We start from the raw sequence: 22,200 nt of genomic DNA, 5'->3' as shown, positions 1-22,200 counted from the left end.
AACAAAAACAAAATTATTTGAAAAACACACTTGAATTTACAGCAGCGTGATAAAAACGACAGTATATGACAGACATTGTTTAGTTGGTCTCAAGTCCCATTGAATAACATGGGGAGGCGGGGTTTATGACCTAAACTGGGACCAGTCACTGGGGGGCGATCGAGCCGTTTTGGCTTCACTTTTCAGGGCTTGTGCGTCACGCTTGGTATGTACCTCTAAGGTACCAATATTGTCCTTTTTGGTACAAACGTGTACTTTTTGAAAAGGTGACATCTTATGTACCTTATAGTATTTTTTTCTGAGAGTGTACAATAACAGCACTTCCGTAACAATACTGTGCAATGTACTTTTTTCATATGAAGAAATGAAGAGTTTGGTTCCAAAACGCAATAAATCCATTTTGACAAATTTCGGTAAAAACGTGTTTTCTATTCCAAGAAAGTGACAAGATGAAAACCACTATTTTCTGTTACAAACTTTCACATAGCATCTTTAGGTTATAAAAACATAAAAATTTCAAATCCATAACTTGATTTTCAAAGATTTATTATAAAAACTAATTATTTTTTCCACAAAATGCAATAAATCCATGACAGTTTTTTATTTCAAAATGCTATAAATCTATTAAATCAATGTATAAATGTGCATTCATCTTTACCATTTTATATTTATTTAGTTGACTAGTGGTATACAATGATTAAAATATAAACATTAATGGCATTAACCAAAACACTTACTTTGTTATATTAAGAACACAATGTTTTAGCATGAGAAGCTTGATGCTGTCTGGAGAACAAGCAACCGAGTGCCTCTCGCGGAAATTATTAGATGTTGATGGCTTACGTTTCTTTCCCGTCACAGAAAACCATCACAGGTTTAGCAATGCTATTAAAGTATTATTTTGTTTTGTTTGTTGATCACGAAGTACAAAGTAGATGAGGAAAATTAGGATTCCGTGTACTCAGCGCGCCGCCATGTTTGTTTACATTGCGTGAATGGTCCGCTGTAATATCAGAAATGGATTTATTGCATTCTGTAAAAAAGGAGGAGTGGCGTTTGTCGCATTTTGGGAAAAAAGGGAGAAAAGATGACAGAATATCACGGCGGGTATTGGATTTTGCGTAAAATTAATTATTTACTTTTAACTACTGACCTGATATAATACTGATTTTGGCAGTAACTCATTTTTTTTTAAAAATGGCGTTTATCGCGTTTTGGAACCAAACTCTTCAAATTTTCTGTATTGTATTGCGTTTGAGTATTTCATCTCAGACCAATGTCCCTCAGGATTGGATTAATAGTTTTCTTTAAACAGACTGCCAATGTGTACTGGGTTCAGGTCCAAATTGACATCATAACTCGTACATTTTAAAGAAAATCTGTTATTGCCAACATAACAACAGTAAGCAATTAAAGTGGTAAGGTCTGTAAGTCGTATAGACAATTAGTAATTCTTGTTTAAAATAAGCACAGGTGAGATACACACACACCCTCAGAAGTACCCTCTTACTGTTATATGCAATAAAAGAGGAATCCATTTCACAGCACACACACCAAAGTAAAAAGCACTGTCTCTTAAAACATTGTAAGCATTATTCAAGTGGAAAACGATTTTCCACTTCAACAATGTTAATGCACTTTAATGACAAGTCATAAATTCCCACTGTTGTTTGTTGACACAAGGACCAAAGTAATGACTTAAAAACAAATTAGTACTGAAACTTCAATATGAACCATATATATATCCTGACATTAAGTGTGTTTATATTCCATTTTTCCAACATTCACACTCTGGATTCCAGCCGTAAATTACTCTTTAGTTCTTTTTGCAGGAATGCATTATGGTACGAGCTTCCCTCTCGCGCCAAACAACGCTATATAAAATCTTTTTATATCTAATATCATCATGCCAACCCTCGCTTTTATCACCTTTCCAAGAAAACAGCCACTTCCGATTCCTAACAAAATGTTACATTTTCCTCCCTGCTTCGCCTGACGCCTAAAAACCCATCCATTCTTTAAAAGCCATGTGATACCTGGAGGGCAAATAGATGTTGTCCTAGTTTTTTCCTTTACCAGATACCATTTTGGATAATCTTGCCACAGATGCCTTCTCAGCCTCTCCTTCTTTGCTCAGAAGCAGCGTTTCTCGTGTTTCCTGAAGAGGTGTAATAGCCATGAAATGGGAAATAATAGGCACATGACACCTTAAAAGATCTCAAGGTGTCTCTGTTGCTCTTTCATTTTCTGCAAAGAAGAATGATAGGAAAATAATGTCACCCTCTTTCTCTCACCCCTGCTGTTCTCGGTAGCCTTGATGTATGGCTTTAAAAAGCTCTGGTGCTGTTCGGAGAATTGAAGAATCTACTAACGGTTCATTAGAAGGTCAGTCAGAACACTTCACATTAGATATCGTCTGCGCCGGCCCTGTAGATTCATAAAATGTATAGGCTAGTTCCTCTATTGAGACATTTAAAGTTGACTTGTACTGTATATCATGAGAGAGTCTGAAGGTGAAGTCGTTTTAGTGATGGCGCAAAATGAAAACATTTCAAGACCATTTTGTGTCTTGCTTTCTCTGTCTGCCGTTGAACGAAAAGGTATTCCCACCCAAACTTACACCGTTATTTAAGTCAATGTTGCTACGTTGGGATGCTCAATCAGAGTCCCTTTAAGTAAGTCGCGCTACTAGGTATCCCAAAGTCTCCCATTGTGCTCATCCAATCTTTAAATATGAAACAGCTTGCACACCCTGTATGATTTGTTTCCTTTTAGCAATTTCTGTTTTGTTTTTTGCATCCTGCATTTTTGTTTAACCTGTACTTAAGGTGTAATAGTTGCTCTAATTAGCCGTGTGGTGTTTAATGCAAACATGAAAACACAGATGTATGCATAAACACATCTACTCCTGTAATATAGCTTATCCTCATTGCACACAGATGTTGGGTGCTGCTCAATAAGCAATTGGGTTTTTCTTACTCTCTGTCCTTATGGATGTCGGTTGTGTGTGTGTGTCCTACTGTGGATCTGGAGAGATGTCAATACGGGATAAATTCAATTTGGCAAAGTGTGGTGTGCACAGTGCATTCAGTAGAGACAAGGCCCACAGAGGAATAACTTCGTCTGAGGTAAAATTCTTGGGTCGGCTCGTTGGGATTCAGTGGAAGTTTGCCACTATTACCATTTATATTACAGGTATTAGAGGCTGCCAGCGCGCACCCTGCCCTCAACCGTCCTGAACTTGACAATAAAGTCCACGAGACAGTTTTAGCAAGTCTGCAGGTTGCAAGATTGTTTCTTATTCAGAACGGAGAGCTTCCTGCCGCTTGCCCTTTTTTTTTGGTTCAAAGACGGCATAGCTTTACGTATATGATAGAAATAGAAATTGGGGATGATACATAATGGAACGCTCAGCCACTCACGGGGTTTGCTGAAGAAAAGCAGTATATGCTAACTTACATGATCTTTTTCATAACCTACGGTAGTGAACTGCAGACGAAGGCAGCATTTTAAGGAATCTGCTGCGTACTAAAAGCTGTTTCCTACACCTAAAAAATGCTGGGTTATTTTTAACCCAGCGTAAGGTCAAAAAGGGACAAACCTTTTTACATTTGTAAAGAAATGTTTACATTTTTTGACCCAACAATAGCTTAAACGGACACTTTAAAAATATATATGCTCATTTTCCAGCTCCCCTAGAGTGAAACATTTGATTTTTACCGTTTTGAAATGCATTCAGCCGATCTTTGGGTCTGGCGGTATCACTTTTAGCATAGCTTAGCACAATCCATTGAATCTGATTAGACCATTAGCACCACGCTAAAAAAAACAATATTTTCCTATTTAAAACTTGACTCTTCTGTGGCTGCATCGTGTACTGAGACCGACGGAAAATAAAAAGGTAGCTAATGATATCACCTGAAAGTAGTCCCCTTGGTAACGTTCAATAGCAGGGGACTATTTTCAGGCACTGCGTAATATCATTGCGCCTGCTGCAGCCATGTTACGGCAGCAAAGATTATTACGCCAGAATGAGAGTATAGTTCCTAGTCATCTTTGCTTAGAAATTTGCAACTTTTCATTTTCTGTCTGTCTTTGTACATGATGTTACTACAGAAGAGTGCTAATGATCTAATCAGATTTAATGGAAAGTGTCCTTTTAAAACAACCCAGCATTTTGGGTTTAACAAACCCTAGAATTCTTTCAAGTGTACCCAGTTTAAACTTCAAAGGCAACATTGTTTGTGGTAAAGAGTATCTTGTAATGCATTGTGAAGAGCAAAGTATATTTTCATGTCTATTGTTTGATTAGCATCATGCTAACATTGCCTCATGTGGAATGCTATACTTACCACAAATACGACAAATACAATAGCTGAACTTTGCTTACTGTAGTAAAACCAAAGTTAATTTTGTGAGAGTTATAGCGTAAAGAACGACAGACATTAATGGAGGACTGGAGCTGAGGAGCATTTGGTCAGCGAGAGCAAGGACGGATGGGAAATCTTTAGGCTCGGCTCCCCACGGGCCAAAGTGCTCATTTATCTCCTTTGCTTTCTCACGGTGACGGCCGTTGTTTTAAAGGGATAAAGTGCAGAAATCAATATATGTGTCCTGTCACTCAAATTCAACACTAAGAGGAATGGATCAGCCAAGGCGGGTCTGTGTGGGTATGTGTGTATATAAGCGTGCCACCGCAATGGCACATGGAGAATTTATTATAATGATCCATTAACATGTCAACTAAGGGCTGATGTGATTAATTACACATGCATTAGGCTTCAGATCTCAGCGCATTGGTAATGTTGTGCTTTCTACTTTTAAATGTCTGAAAAAATGGTGCAGAGAAATGAGAACACGTTTTTTTTTTCACGCAATCTCATGGCAATCTGTATGGTTTTTATTTATACAAACTCATTTTGTAAGATTTTTTATACGATTTGCAAAAAATATGTCACCCCAGTGGCACTGGGTTGAGGGTCAGGGTTAGGGGTGAGGTTTCATTAACCTCAGTGACACTGGTTTTAGGGTCAGGGGTTGGGGTTTCATTAACACCAGTGGAACTGGGTTTAGCATTCCCTCCAGAAAAACACAGTTATGCGATCGCATTATTGAATGCTTAATCAGCCAAAGTCCGCCTATTTATGCGTGGGCCGCATTTTTTCAAATACTCCGCACTTTCGCCACATAAATTGCAGATTTTCACGCGCAAAATATGTGGGCCGTGCATGATTTCATAATCCCCGCATTTTCTTAGCAAAATGTCACATATGTCTTGGCAGAAAGTTGAAAAATTTAGCATTTACTTCACACAAGCGCAGCCATGTCCCCTGTTGCCATGGGAACATTATGAAGTGACGTAATTACGCGACCGCAGTTTTTGCAAGTTCCCTCAGTTTTTCAGAATTTCATTGCATAAAACTGCATAAATATCCCTCATACTCCATCGCATTCTTTAAGAAAATGTGCCGCAAGATCAATGATTTTTGCACGCAACAATCACAAAAAACTCTGGCATTTTTCTGGAAGCACTGGTTTAGGGTTATGGGTGGGGTTTCTTACACTTTTCCCTCATAATCATGCGTTTTTGTTTGTGAGGATTCCTTCCACAAACAAAGGTTGCATCTTTTATGTAACAAAGCAACTTAATAGCTGGTCTTGTGTATAGGGCTGTCACAATGATTAAATTATCGTCGCATCGTGATTGTTTGACCTCATCGTGGTGATTTCAGATCACCGCAATGATTGCGAATCTCTCTAAAAAACACAAGGGGGAGCTGCAGCGCCTGTATAAATGAGACAGTATCAGATTACTTTTAAATATATGTTATTTGTATTAATATTTACTGCCGGGTAAACCTTGCAAAATATTTAATTTAAATAATCACAACGTGTGAAAAGTATTTCATAAACAAACAAAAAATGTATGAAAATTAAATGTCAAAGCAATAAAACAGGCAATTAATCGTCATAATCTGCACAGTTTATTAGACAATTAATTGTCAGCCAAATTTCATAATCGTGACAGCCCTACTTGTGTATGTTAACTTTTGTTGACATTTATGCATTTAGTGGACGCTTTCGTCCAAAGTGACATACAGTGACTTATAACATTTACATTTTGGGCGTGTTCCCAGGGGATCAAACCCACAACATTTGGGAAACATCCAACATGTTTCACTGCATTTGCATCAAAAGAAACTAAGCCTATGTGTTCTTGGTCTTCATTTCATTGCTAGCTGTGGCGAAAAAGCAACCTTTTATAAAATAATTCCTGACTTTGGTACCATGGTTAGCTGAAGCACATCAGCCGAGGGGTTTGATTGGCTGCCGCAGTTATTGCAGGTGAACATTATTGTCCTCGAGTTGTTGAACTTGTGTTTAAACTGTCCCAATCTGACATAATTACCATCCAGGAGTGAGCGAGAGGGCTGATTTGAAAAGCACAGGGGTCTGCAAGACAAATAGACTAGAGCTTATTCACTCGTCCAGAACGTGTTGCATGTAGACACGCTCCGCCACTTGCATTTTAATGTACTCCAGTCCCGAAGAGGAAGTGCCAGATTGTCAATACTTCATTTGCTCTTTGATTTGGGAAACTAAGCCAATCGCCTTGTGCAAACACAGTGTCGTTCTGAGACAAGGTTTGGAGCTTTTAATGAGGGATAATTCTCTGGGTTATTTATTATTTCTGGTATTCGTTTATTATTTCTGTTTTAAACCCTCATTGACCTTGATGGAGTGCTGAGCGCCAAACAAACCTCAAGGACGCAGATTGAGTCTTTTATAAAACAAAAGCTAAATTAATTCAGCAGTGATGCCTAATTGGCTCTTGTTTGAATTGAGAAGACAGGGTCAATATGTTTGCCCAGGAAGACAAAGAAAGAGGGACTCTGCCAATCTCCGTTTTGTCCGCTTTCCTGTAAGCCAGAATGGGACGTGTCTGATTGGTTTATAATTAACGGTCAAAGGATGCTTCCTCTGCCAGCTTTGTAGTTCTGGAGAGCCCATAGCGATGGGAAGCCCTATCTGCTTGTTTATAAACACTAACCTTGACCCTGATGGAACCGCAAGCATAAAGGACACAAAGACCTCATGCGGTTAGGAGAAGGGGTTTGTTGTAGTCATTTTGGGAGATTTAAAGTGATTCCCGCCTTGAAGAGCAGCGGGGATTCAGCATTCAAAGCCACACAGGCTTGTTTTGCTGTTGTCCATAGCTGGTTCACTTCTCTGTGGGGTTACCTTGTACGCTTTCTTTTTAGGAACAAAAGAACATGAGAAGCCATGTTGGTCCTCCCCCGAGGCGATGATGCCTGGTTTTCCCTTCGTCCTCCATTTGGTGTGAGGAGAATTACAGTCTCTCCTCAGGAGGAGATTCAAGATGAATCTATTTGTTTACCTCAGGCTCTGTAGGCTTAGTGAATGTTGATGCTGTGGAAAGCCCCTTACAGCTTCACAAGGACATTGGATCCTTCCTGTAAATAGGAAGGGGATGTGTAACACGTCTTGGAGTTCGCATTTCCATTTACCTTCCTGCACCCATACATAGTCAATCTATAACTTAAACTATATAACTTAAATCTGGTGCACTTTGGTTCTCATTGTGGCCCGCTTAGCCATAAAAAGCCTTCTGATACATAAATCAAGAGCGTGTTTTCTAAGGACCATGTAAATCTGGCGAGGAAATAAAACATTAAAATAATGGTGCAGCCAGTTTTGCAAGCATAAATAATTTAACTTTTATTGCCAGTTACGCCAGGGGATTATTCTTGGTTACAGGATCATCCAGAGTGCAGAAGATAGACACAGTAAGACACATGAAAAGATGCTGGGTTACCCTGCATTTTTTTATGTTATTATAATAAAATAAAATAAATATTGTTAAAATAACATTGAAATAACATTTTTAGGGTGTAATATATAATAAAATATATACAAATGTTTAAATAAAAAATTTAATTTAACATTGAAATAACATTTTTAGAGTGTAATGTTATAAAATAAATACAAATTTGAATTTTTTTATTTTATTTAACCTAACATTGAAATAGCAATTTTTGAGTGTAATATAATAAAATAAAATGAAAATAAAAAAAATTATTTAACCTAACATTGAAATAGCATTTTTAAAGTGTTATATAATAAAATAAATAAAAATTTGATTTGTTTTTAACCTAACATTGAAATAACATTTTAAAGGTAATATAATAAAATAAATAAAAAATTGAAAATATTTTTTTTAATTTAACATAACATTGAAATAACATTTTAAGAGTGCAATATAATAAATTAATAAAAAAAATTATTTTTTATTTACCTTAACATTGAAATAACATTTTAAAAGTGTAATATAATAAATAAATACAAAATTGAAAATATATTTTTTTTGTATTTAACCTAACAATGAAATGGCATTTTAAGAGTTTATTATAATAAAATAAATTAACAAATTGAAAATATATTTTTTTATTTAACCTAACATTGAAATGGCATTTTAAGAGTTTATTATAATAAATTAATTTTAAAAAATGAAAATGTATTTTTTTATTTAACATAACATTACAATATAATTTTTAGAGTGTAATATAATAATATAAATACAAATTTGAAAATGAAAATTTTAATTTAACCTATACTGGGTTGTTTTAGCCCAAAATGTAGGGACAAATAATAACAATTTCTGGGTTAACTTTTTGAGTGAATAAGCTTTGACCCCAACATTGATTTTTTTTACAGTGTAATATAATAAAATAAAATAAAAATCTATATACTAGATTTAACAATTTTATTTTTCATAAACATATTTACACCATAGAGTAAATATAACCAAGGGAACCCACATACTGATAAAATGTATACCTTAAAATACAATGTAAGTTGCTTTCAAATAAAGCATCTGCCGAACAGTGGCGGAGCCAGAGGGCTAGTTGGGGTGGCAATTGCCACCCCAGACCAAGTCCTTGCCACCCCTATTGCTACCCCGCTAAAAACATTACACTAGTTTGATTTTTACACACATTTCTCAAATCTCCCAGCGGACGTGAATGCATACGCAGCACGCACAAGCGTCCAGCTTGCTGTGGCTGCTACACTTTTTATTAGGCTTGTTTGACTTCATGCGGCGCCGCAAGAACCGACAGCCGGATTACGTTAAAGTTCCGCGAGAGCGATTTAAAAGCAAACTCCTCCATATGATTTCGCAAATCACTCTCGCGGTACTTTGACGAAGTCGAACAAGCCTATTGGTTAAGCTGACACGCAGCTCCTTCGTGCTCCAAAACATAACGCGGCAGAACACACAGGATTGATGAAGAGCGTTTTGCTGGTATGTACGCCTTTTATTGGTATTAAATTACACAAAGTACTGTTTTAACGGAAAGTAAGGGAGACTTTGCACCGTAGTGCATTACTAGTCTTGTGAAACTGACTAATACTGTCATGCCTGCGTGAAGATGCTTAAAACAATAAAAAAAACATGTCGTTAGCAAATGTTCAGCAACAATCACAGACATTATTATTCATATTGGCACGTGTAATGCAGCATATTGAACTTAATAAAACCACCGTGGAGATAGTACAGGGATGTAAACAGCGCGCTTTTTGGCGCCTCACGCTTTTTTCACGTCAGTTTGGGTGACTTGGATCTGAGAGGGTTGGATTATAATTTCACGAAGTCATCTGAAGCCATTCCATAGCTTAATGTGAGGGACAGAAGTCTATTTACATCAATACATGAAAGTTTACGGAAACTCGTTCCCTCCTCCCTTATAACATGTCTAGACGTCTTTAAGCAATTTTCCTTGTGTTGTCAAATATAGGCTAGACCTCAATATACTCAGATTTTGTCGTAATGTTTTACTTTAGTATTTGTATTATTAGTAACGGTGTACTTATGGAAAATAAACAACTTTAATTTAATCTATATACATTTTGTGGAAAATAATTTATTTTTAGTGTATATTGACCCCCCAAAATAATACCTTGCCACCCCTGTTTTAAAAGTCTAGCTCCGCCACTGCTGCCAAATGCATACATGTAAAGTATGTATAATCACAGATGCAATTGTAATATTTACAGCAATTATGTGCAAAAATTAAATTATATAAAAAATATTGTAATATTTACTCTGAATGTGTACAGTTTTTGGAGGATGGGTAGGGGAATGCCAATAATGTTTTCCTCTGTCCAAGCTTTTCTTTTGTAGTTTTTGATTACAGATTTGATAGCCAAACTAGACCATTACAGAAATGAAAATGACTTCCAAACTGCATTAGTAACACCTATACCTCCTCAGCTGCCGAATCTATGTGATTGTTTCAATTTAAGTCCTAAGGAATGGTCGAACCCAGGAACCTTATAGACTTTACAGCATCTGATGTTCTTCCTGAAGTCCACAACCATTTCCACTGTTGATGTTCAGGTTGTTCAGCTCAAGGATGTTATGACTCCACAGACAGCCAGCTGTTCAACCTTCCTTCTATATGTAGACTTGTCATCATCTTGTATATGGCCGATAAAGTCTCACTAGCTACCGTCTATCTGTCAAAAAGCTGGTAATCCATTGACAGGAACTGAGAGCTTGGTTAATTTACTCTGGAGAAGAGTTGGATGGTGTTGAAAGCAGAACTGTAGTCCACAAATAGTATCCTTGATCTGTCTAGCTGTTTCAGGATGCAATGTAGTCTCTTGTTTAATGCATCATCTGCAGATCTTTAGTGGGTCAAGCAAGTGATGTCCTTCAGGCATGCCATGAACAGTCTCTTATATGCCTTCATGGCGACAGATGTTAGAGCAAACAGGTCATTAAGTTCTCTGATTCGGGGTTTCTTTGAGATGGGAATGATGGTGGAGCATTTGAAGCAGCTGGGCACTTCACTTCTCCAGTGATCTGTTAAAGATCTGAGAAAAGATGGGGGTTAGCTGGTCGGCGCAAGCCTTTGGGCAGGTAGTTGAAGAAACACCATCTGGTCCTGGTTCTTTCCTTGTCTGATTCAAGGAGAATCAGTTTATGCAGGGTCTTGCCTTTTTTCTTTTTTTCGTAATGCATCAGTTGGTCAATAAATTGACTGTGGGTGGCGTGTGGGCATTCTGTCTCAGGCCGAGGTGAATTTCCATAAAAAGTAAATTATGACACCAAAAAACTGCAGCTAGCACTCAGGCAGTAATGAGACTTCAGCAGCCATTATAAATCTCAAAATAGGAGCACTGATCTATAAGCAGGTTTACTGTGTAGAACAAAGCCATAAGGATCACAAGGTAAAGGAAGAAAGCTGCAGATCAAGGCTTGTCTCTCTTTTGGAGAGCTAATATGCGAATCGGATTTTAGTCTGTGAAATCCCGGTCATAATGTTCTTCAAAGCAGCCCCAGAAAAGCGTCTACGTGAGAATTCCGCTCAAGTTGACATTAGCGGATGCCATTCATCTAAAACGTCTTACAGTAACTAATTTCAGGAATGGTCCCTGTGGAAGAGCCCGTGGTGAAGTGTCTCGCTAAAGGGTGCAATCATTATAGGGCTGAATGTGATCACAGTAACTCGCTATTTTCATCCCTAACTTGAACCTGGATTCTTAGTGTTAGCAGCCCAAGGCCTTAACTATTAGGAACCGACTATTGGTCCCTATTTATAGTTTTTGAAGATTACTAAAATTTTTCTATTAATACGGGCATCTCTGAGTTATACTGTAGAAGTGTGTCACTGTTTAAAGGGTCGTTCACATTATAACAATAACTACGAAAATATAGTTTTTAAAAAATCGTTTTATATTAACTCTTTCCCCGCCAGCATTTTTCATGATTTTCACAAAAGTTTAATGCCTTCCAGAAAATGCTCCTTTTTAAATAAATAAACATACAATATATGAAATAAAAGAACTGCTTTCAAACAAAAAAAATCAGTTTCATCCTACCTTCATGTGTTCTGTTTTTATCACCTCTCAAATATGTGTAGGTTTCATCAAAAACACCAAATTTTGAGCAAAAAGCTGAGATAATTCCATTTTTGTGAAGGACTTTTGATAGAGATCAGATGCAGAGCGATCTTTAAAACATACACGAACATACAGCTGTTTGCCCTAGGGCAATACTTCCGGTTTTTATAAGTTGCGGAAGAGCCTGGTGGATAATAGCGGTATTGCAGATTGACGAGATAACTCGTCAATGGCGGGGAAAGAGTTAAAGAGAATAACGGAGTTCACAACTATAACGATAAAGATACAATGAACAATATAGTTGGAATCACTTTCTGAGCCATTTATTCCTACCTGGTGAACGATAAACTATCGACCGCCAATTAAATCTATTTGAACTTCAAGTGCACGTGCACTTAAAATGACAGTGGAGAAGCTTATTGCAGGGTTCCCACGGGTCCTTGAAATTCTTGAAAGTTTGTGAATTTGGGGGAAATAATTCAAGCCCCTGGGAAGTTTTTGAAAATAAACATACATGGATACAGGCCATTGAAAGTGCTTGAATCTGTTTTATTTTTGGAAAAAAATCCATATTATACCCTGTGTAGTGTAGGATAATATAAAAATTCTTGACTTTTTAAGCACACGTGCTAAACTGTTCGCTTTAAATGCTTATATCTTCTGTATGCGAATGTTGATTCATACCAAAATGCTTTTTCGCATAGTTGTTTTTGACACATGAGAACGTCTCTGGTTACGTATGTAACTGTTGTTCCATGAGAAGGGAACGAGATGCTGTGTCTCCCTTGACATACTTCCTGCGTCCCTGTAACGCCGTCTTTGGCAATATTTCAGATAGCGATATACTTCATGGCTCCCGCGTCACCCTGTCTTTGTCGTTAAGCATCACAATTGGTTGAATTTGATATACGCATTCAGATGCACTTGGAGGCGTCCCCAAAGTGTCACCGCAGTGATTCAGCGCGAGTTTCTTTGAAAGGGAACTGTAACAATGTATCTTAAAAGCTAACACAATGTAACAATTCCCTTGAAATGTGTCCCCACATTTAGTCCTTGAGGGTATTGGACCTTGAAAGGTCTTTGAATTTGAAGTTAACTAAGGTGTGGGAACCCTGTTATTGCTTAATGATATCATTATGACGTGGACGCAAATATATTTATCGCTAGTGTAACGTTATAGTTATCGATATGATGTGAACGGCCCTTGAGCATCACATAGATTTTGTGTATCGTATGCAATCATAAAATCCCCAAATGGGTATATATATACCCCATTGTTGTCGTCTGTGTCAGAGAGTTGACTTAGACCAGGGGTTCTCAAAGTCTGGACCCGAAGGGAACTTGATCCAGACCTGCGTCCACTACTTTAAAAATGCATATTAAACTTGTAAACCATTTGTTTACTTTAATTTTTCTTTTTAGATTTAAGATTATTCCTGGTCCGAAAATAAAAATCGTTATTTAAAAATGTCCTGTGTGACGCTGTAGTCATCGCACACAGATATTTATAGGTGCACCCCTAATTTAGGTCAGTGTCTCGTCTACCAACCACACCCTTTTTGCCATGGTTTATGCATCTGATGGAAGACAAACTGTGCCATTTCTCTAATTAGGTTGCTCTGTATTTTACACCTGGTTACTTATGGCATACTTGTGTTTCATGTTTAAAAAATTTTTTATTTAAATGCAAAATACACTTGTTATGAATTTAATAGAAAATGACGAGAATTCAGATTTGGACCTTTGAATGTAAACTTTGAGAACCCCTGAACTCGACGATAAAATGGCTATTGCTTGCCAAAATCATATTAAACCCACTTAGTTATCAGTAACAAACTGTTTAGCTTTATCTCTCTCTTGTGTGTTTATTCATTTGGCTAACGGTGAGTGTAAGTGATATGTGTAACCAGAGCAGAGGATTTCTCAAGACACGTCTGACCTGCGTGTTAATGAAGCTCGGTTGAGATACTCTCATACAATCACAGACACACACTTAACTAAATACATACAAGACACTGATACCTGTGAGTGACCTGTGTGTTAATGATCTCAGAGGAGACACACAATTCTCTCTCTCTCTCTCTCTCTCTCTCTCTCTCTCTCTCTTTCTCTCTCTCTCTCTTCAACACAAGCACATACCTGTCAGACAGCTGCTTATGCCCTCTACATATTTGTTTTGGCTTCTCTGGGCTGCCAGAGGTAAAAATCCATCCGGCTCAATGTGTGATTATGTTTACACAGACGTATTGATATTCTCGCCATTGCTCCGGGTGTGTTTGTATGTTTGTTTACATGCGGCAGTATTTGATTTTTAAGCCAAAGCGTGCATTTTATACAGCGCTAATGCCACCAAAATAATGATTGTTTTTAACTCTTTCCCCGCCATTGACGAGTTATCCGCAACTTATAAAAACCGCTGTAAACAGCTGTATGTCTGTGTATGTTTTAAAGATCGCTCTGCATCTGATCTCTATTAAAAGTCCTTCACAAAAATGGAATTCTCTCAGCTTTTTGCTCAAAATTTGGTGTTTTTGATGAAACCTACACATATTTGAGAGGTGATAAAAACAGAACACATGAAGGTAGGATAAAATTGATTTTTTTGAAAGCAGAGGTTCTGTTCTTTTATATCATATATTGTATGTTTATATATTTAAAAAGGAGCATTTTCTGGAAGGCATTAAACTTTTCTGAAAATCATGAAAAATGCTAGTGGGGAAAGAGTTAAACTTGCTCCTTAAAGGATTAGTCAATTTTCTTAAAAAAAATCCAGATAATTTACTCACCACCATGTCATCCAAAATGTTGATGTCTTTCTTTGTTCAGTCAAGAAGAAATTATGTTTTTTGAGGAAACCATTCCAGGATTTTTCTCATTTTAATGGACTTTAACAAACCCCAACACTTAACAGTTTTAATGCAGTTTAAAATTGCAGTTTCAAAGGACTCCCCAACGAGGCATAAGGGTCTTATCTAGCGAAACGATTGTCATTTTTGGCAAGAAAAAGAAAAATATGCACTTTTAAACCACAACTTCTTGTATATCTCCGGTCATGTGACCCGCCAGCGCGACCTCACGCAATACGTCATCACGTCAAGAGGTCACGGATAACGTATGCAAGACTACGCCCCAGTTTTTACAAGTGTGGAGACAGAGGATCGTTCTGACGTTGCTGGATGTGGAATGATACTAATTTATGTCTTTGTGTCAGTTTATTGTTTTAAATTGTCGCAAATGCGCATTTCATATATGTAACACGTGACCTTTCCACGGCATTACGCAATTGCGTGAGGTCGCGCTGGCAGGTCACACAGCCAGAGGAAGAAGAGAAGTTGTGGATTAAAAGTGCATATTTGTTATTTTTCTTGTCAAAAAAGACAATCGTTTCGCTAGATAAGACCCTTAAGCCTCGTTTGAGATCGTTAAGAGTCCTTTGAAACTCTGTTGAAACTGCAATTTTAAACTGCATTAAACTTTACGTGTTGGGGTCCATTAAAGTCCATGAAAATGAGAAAAATCCTGGAATGTTTTCCTCAAAAACATAATTTCTTCTCGACTGAACAAAGAAAGACATCAACATTTTGGATAACATGGTGGTGAATAAATTATCAAAAAAAATTGTTCCTGATGAGGTTTTATGTTAATCTGTAAAATCACGATTATCCACTAGATGGCGCACTTACCCAGTTTATAAAAACTGAAGCAGAAAAATTATTTACTAATTTTAAACTCTGTGTATGTTTTGATAATCATTCTGAATCTGATCTCTAAACAAAAAAAAATATTTTAATAAGAAAAATACCCATATTTAAGAGTTTATAAGCAGAGAAAAAAATATAAATGGATGAAACTTTTTTCCGTATTGTTTGTTTGAAACCAGATAGTCTGTTCTTTCATTTAATATTATTGTATATTTATATATTTATAGAAGAAACTTTTCCTGAAAGAGGGATTTTGTGAAACTTGAAAAATCACAAAAAATGTTGCCGGGCAACTTTTCAAAAAATGGCTGGCGAGGAATGAGTTAAAAGGGTCATGTAATTTCATGTTATTCTTTGTTTTTGATGTGTTAAAAGCTGTTTAAGTAAATTAGTGCTTAAAACAAGCAAAAAAAATCTACCAATGGAATAAGAAAAAAATTATTGAAATAATAACTTTTTTTTACAGTTAATTCAAGAAATTTTTCTCGTTCCATTGACAGATTTTTTTGCTTGTTTTAAGCGCTAATTTACTTAAAGTTTTTTTTTTTGTCTAAAACTAGACTTATTTTCCTAGGTCATTTTGGGGGCGTAACATTTCCATCATACACCTAAGGTATTCGGCCAATCACAACGCACTGATAGCGGTCCAATCCTAGCACACATGCTTTTCAAAATGATGATGTTTCGTTGCTTCAGAAAGGCAGGGCGTTGAGCAACAAAAATGTACGATATGTGGAAAATGTGTTTTTGAACCTTAAACTGCATAATCACATTGCATTACACCAACTACACTAAACAATGTTTTTTTTAACAACGTCATATGACCCCTTTAAGACTTTTTATTTTTGTTTAAATGTGTCATCTGCTCTCTGCAAGCTGCCAATTAAATAAATAACCAAACTTTAAACTTACTGTAAGTTAGGTAGGGGGTTTTGTTGTGGTTGAAGTGCGAGAAAAGAGTTATATTTCTGCTTACCTCTGCAAACATCACGTGGGCGTTTGGGTAACTCTGTTTAATTGCATAAACCAGCTTGGGGGTTAAGCATGGTGTTGTGTTTTTATTGTATTTATTCATCTGTTTTACAGCGTTGAGTTAAGCATAGCGCTCGATTATTGTATAGTCTGCTCCATTGCGTTTTGATGGAGCAATGCCCTTTATCGCCTTTGAGCATTTGCATGTATTTGCATGCATGTGGGCTGCACATGTGTACACAACGACTTGTGTCTGCGCTTCGTTGTAAAGGTGACCCGACACAAGGTTCACCTTTATTCTGCTGGTGTAATTTTCGCACTTTCATATATCTGAATAAATTATTGGCATTTCTGTAATGAACCCGCTGGCAGTTTAGCATTTTAGCATAGTCTATTACCCTCCTACATCACATAAACAGACTATTAGCTTTCAAACTCTGCAACCTCCATCATCTGCAATGTCTTTGATTCTTTCTTGACCCCTTGTTTGATAGTTTATAGATTTTTTTTCTGGATTAAAATGCAAAATAAGTATATTTTTATACTGTGAATAGGAATGCCAACAAATTAAACATGAAATAAGATGAGGTCATGTGACAAAAGTGTAACATACTACTGTTTGAAGCATTTACCAATGCATAATGCCCGTTTTACATACTATTTAAACAGTAGGCGGTACACAGTATACGTTGACATTAATAAAAACATTAACTTTTTAAGATGAGTACTGCTTTGCTTGACTCTCCATAGAGACTTACAATATTGCTTCTCATATAGAGGACGCGTCTATCACCTGTTATTCTGCTCGGGTACATACACCCTCCCTATCTTCCTATAGCGAGAGGTAAAGAAACTCACGACCCTTTTATGTTAATCTGCATCGCTGTTTGTTGTTTACTTTCATTTGAAAGCATGTACTCAAAAATTGGACACACATTTATGTCATTAATCACCGCCTGAAGGACACGACGGTGCCGATGGAGGCGTTAAGCCCGGGCCCGTAGGCTTGTGAATCCTCCGGCATGCGGCATACTATCTGTGATCTGAAGCTATGGAGGTGTGTGAGACCGAATTAGATCAAAGTGGGCCATGCTGTAAGCTTCGTGTAAGGATTACAGAGGCGGTAAAAAAATGCGGCAGGCATAATATTGACGATGGTGACGGTGAAGTGGAGAAAAACAAGCGTACGTGTCAGGCGATGAGAGATTCTTTTTTGATTTGAAGAGCTTTGGACTGTAAGGTGTATACATCATACAACCGATCGGTGGTAGAGATGTAAAATGTATGCCATTCTTTCGAATGAGAATTTAATTTGAGAAAATCTGCTTGCGCCTTTAGTATTCAAAGTCTTTTAGTTGCTATTTAACTGTTTAGTTTTAATGCGTCTGCAAATCCGAGTGTATTTTACTAAGAAGTGAGATGATTTGCGTTAGGTATGCAGAACGATTAATCGCGATTAATCTATAGCAGAAAAAAGTTTATCATATATGTAACTTTGTATAGATAAATGCACACACATGCATGTATAATTTTAAGAAAATATACAATATATATATTGTATAATTTTAAGAAAATATACAATATATATTTTTATATGTTGTATAATTTTAAGAAAATATACTATATATATATATATATATATATGTTAAAGATGCAGTGTGTAATTTTTCAAAGGATCTCTTAACAGAAAAAACAAAATAATATACAAAGCTATATTCTCAGGGGTGTATAAAGACCTTTTTACAATGAACCGTTAAGTTTTTATTGCCTTAGAATGAGACATTTTTATCTATGTACACCAAGGGTCCCCTTACGTGGAAGTCGCCATTTTGTGCCGCCATGTTTCTACAAACTTTTTATACTAAGTTGTCTCCGATGATTAATTTTTCCGGTGGCGGCTATCGTAGCGTCTCTATGCGTTTGAAAAGCAATGGGTGAGCAGTTGACTGAGCCGTTGGTTGCAACTCGCAACCTCACCACTAGATGCCGCTAAAATTTACACACTGCACCTTTAAGTATTTATATTTATATATAATATAAATTATACATAAATATAGAAATGTATATACACATGTAAACATTTCTTAAATATACACATGCATGTGTGTGCATTTATCTATACGAAGTTATTATACACAGTTCACACACACATATATGATGTAAACAAAAACTTTTATTCTTCTATAGATTAATCGCGATTTATGCATCCCTAATTTGTGTATTAAATTGTTTTGCTTTTTACTTGTGTTGTTAGTAGTAGTGTTTGTACTAATGTTATTGGTTGGCACAACTAGAAGTAGCATTTGAAAATCTTATCACTAATCTACGGAGCCCCTAAGGGGACATGGAGCAAAATTAAATAAAATTTAGTTTAGAAACGAAACTTTAAAAAACAATTGTGCACATGAAGGCTTTACGTGAGCACATGAAACTAAACTTTTGATTTTGTTTACTCCAATGTCACCTTAGGGGCTCATTACTAATCCAATGTTTTGATGGACATTTTTATAACCCATACGGCAAAAATTATATTTTCAATTTTTTTAAATGCATTTCAGAATATACAAAAATGTCCTACAAATTGATTTGCAGAAATACATTTTTAAATGGTTACAAAAATATATTTTTTACGAATATATTTTTTATATATTTTCAAATATATTTTAAAAATAAATATATTTTAAAGCATTTATATTCACGTCGCATTGGAAGAGAAAACTTATGTTACACATCTGTAAACATAAAATTAAATATATTTTCAACTGCAAAAATATACTTTATAAAATGTTAGCCTATAACCTTTTATAGGAAAATAATTTATAACCATATGTTGTTGATATATGAAGGTTTCAAATTCAAAAATATATTTTATTAAGCTTTACTTCCCACAAAATGTATTTAGTATATATTTAAAGAGATAGTTCACCAAAAATGAAAATTCTGTCATCATTTATTCCGCCTCATGTTGTTACAAACTCGTATAAATTTCTTTGTTCTGATGATCACAAAAATATATTTTGAGGAATGTTTGTAACCAAACCGTTCGTGAGCCCCATTCACTTCCATAGTAGGAAAAATGAATACTATAGAAGTGAATGGGGCTCACAAATGGTTTGGTTGCAAACATTCCTCAAAATATCTTCCTTCGTCTTCATCAGAATTTTCTTTTATATACAGGTTTGTAACAACATGAGGGTAAGTAAATGAATTTTAATTTTTTTGGGTGAACTATCCCTTTAAAACATATTTTGGTCAGAGTAATTTTATGCCTTATGCACTGTATTTTTGTAATGTATATTTTTAAGTAACTTTAACCTAACAAAATAAGTTAAACAATTTCAACTTGTTTTTATAAGTTATGTCAACTTATCACAGGTCAAAACTTAAAATAGTAGTCTAAACCAAGTTGTTTTAACTTCATTCTGCTTTTTACAGTGTGGATAAAGAATTTATATATAAATTGTTATTCATTAATTTATATTGATTAATAAAAATCATTAATAAAACTCACTTGCTTATTTCTAACAAATAGCTCTTATTAGCTGTTATAGTCAAGTAATGCCACACAATGATGGAGTAACTTTAATTGGAAAGGAAGTTCTTTTATAGCTTTAACATTTCCTGTCCTTCTGTTTCGAGCTGTTGTTTTATTATTTCCTCTCTTTAAACCTCTCTCCGTCCCATGGCAGGGCAGTTTGTTTATCTATTGTTAAATCTACTACTCCTGTTGACACAATAGAGATCGCTGTCTGTTGATCTTTGTTGTTCTTTTTTGGGAGAGTTTTTGTGGGTAAAAATATCAATAACAGAGAAGAGCAGGTTGGTGCTGCCAATTCCGAATCTGCGTTTTTGGCCAGCGGAGACTTCGGCACATTTATTAGTCGCCGTTCGCTGCCAAAGAACCAATCAAAGTGATAAGAGGATGGACAGGGCTTGGCGTTGGGACTCAACACACGTGGAGGGGATTATGGGATGAGGTGGATTAAAACGGATGAGATTATGTAATATTAGCTTTGATAATGCCCTATGTGTGTTTTGTCTGTGATAATGTCAGAATTACAATCTGATTGGCTAAAGGTCTCCGACTAACATGATTTTCTCTCTCTCTCACAGATGCAGATCTTCATGTATAACTCTGATGACTTTGACAGTCTCAGCGCAGCCATACGGGAGAAGCGAGTGATCGCGGCGATGGCCGTCTTTTTTCAGGTGAGCTCTCCTTCGCTTCATCGCTATCTTCATGAGCTTTGTCAGTGCTAAGTGCTAGCATTAAAAAACATTGATTGTGTAAAGAGGTTTCTCTTGTCCCATTAAGCTCAGTGATACTACACTCACCGGCGACACACAATCTTAAAAATAAACGGGCTTTAAGGGCTCTTCACAGCGATGCCAAAGAACAACCACTTTTGATTCCTTAAAGAATATAAAACATTATTTTTTTTCCAATGATGACATCCCACACAAACACACAAATACACACATACAGTGACTCTTATTCTGTACTGTTCTTTTTCATTTTTTTATAACTTTGCTGTGATAATCACAAAACAACCATTTAAGACTCACAGTTTTTTTTTCTTTCAGAAATTGCGTGTGTGTGTTTGTGTGTGTGCTCATTTCTCACATTGAGAAATTACACATCTGTCAATGCAGTCAGACTGTAATAACCAAGAATTCGAAAGACTTATCAAACACAGAAAAACAATTAGTGAGAAACAGAGATGTGTATGTGTGTGCGTGCGTATGTGTGTGTTTTCAGAGACTGCTCTAATTTCCTTAGTGTCTCAATCAACCCTTTGAAGCTTTTTGCTGACAGTAGCTAATTCAAAGAATGGACTATAAAGTAATATATATTCTTCCTTGAGTTTGTTTCTTGCTTTTAGCTTTATAGTTTAAAACGTACATTTTTATCTCTAATAAGTGATTTACATTTGACTGTTCGCATCAGCTGGCACATTAGCATAGCACCCTCTTGTGGTTGGCAGACTCTACCCCACCACTAAGGCAGTGTATATATAGATTAAAATACATACTAGTTTCCTACTACAGTGGTTCTCAAACTGGGGGCCGCGAGATGGTGCCAGGGGGGCCCCAGTTTTATGAGATTTTATAAAATACATTAATTTATCATGAATTCTGTGTAATTAAACCAAAAAAATATAAGGATACTAACCAACAGCACTACTTTGAATCATTTAATATGTTTGTTTCATAAAAATGTTAAATTTTAGCACAAATTTGTCATACATTTTCTTTGGGGGGGGCCGCGAAGAAATACACTGGACACAAGGGGGGCCGCACGTTGAAAAATTTGAGAACCACTGTCCTACTAAATACTGCACAGTATACACTGTATGCTGCCTGTATATTTGTCACCCTGTCTGTGAAATCCAGGTTAAAGTCTCAGAATATGAGATTAGGAGCATCAAAGTTTGATTTCGAGTTTTTGGTTTTTTTTTTCAGATTACTTCCAGCTATTTTGGAGTTAGGACCAATAATGTAATAACCAAATATTTGTCTTTGAACATGAAGCGGTGTATTTGTCCACATTTGTGTACAACAGGTTCCAGTTACACACAATTAAGTATAATGGTGCAAA

The 22,200-nt window shown here is 36.2% G+C and overlaps 1 protein-coding gene across 4 annotated transcripts in view; it reads left to right on the top strand.

The window, feature by feature from the left end:
* Positions 1-22,200, top strand: part of ptprga (protein tyrosine phosphatase receptor type Ga) — a 327,465-nt gene that overhangs the window by 225,654 nt on the left and 79,611 nt on the right. For 3 of the 4 annotated variants that reach the window (XM_073875862.1, XM_073875865.1, XM_073875863.1), the window contains exon 5: positions 20,715-20,810. In XM_073875862.1, the coding sequence (XP_073731963.1) occupies positions 20,715-20,810 (96 nt within the window). The remainder of the gene's footprint in view (positions 1-20,714; positions 20,811-22,200) is intronic. The other variant, XM_073875864.1, reaches the window with a different exon arrangement.

Source organism: Misgurnus anguillicaudatus, chromosome 14 (genome assembly GCF_027580225.2).
Source record: "Misgurnus anguillicaudatus chromosome 14, ASM2758022v2, whole genome shotgun sequence".
NCBI classification, from domain to species: domain Eukaryota; kingdom Metazoa; phylum Chordata; class Actinopteri; order Cypriniformes; family Cobitidae; genus Misgurnus; species Misgurnus anguillicaudatus.
This window is presented reverse-complemented; position numbering and strand designations above follow the sequence as displayed.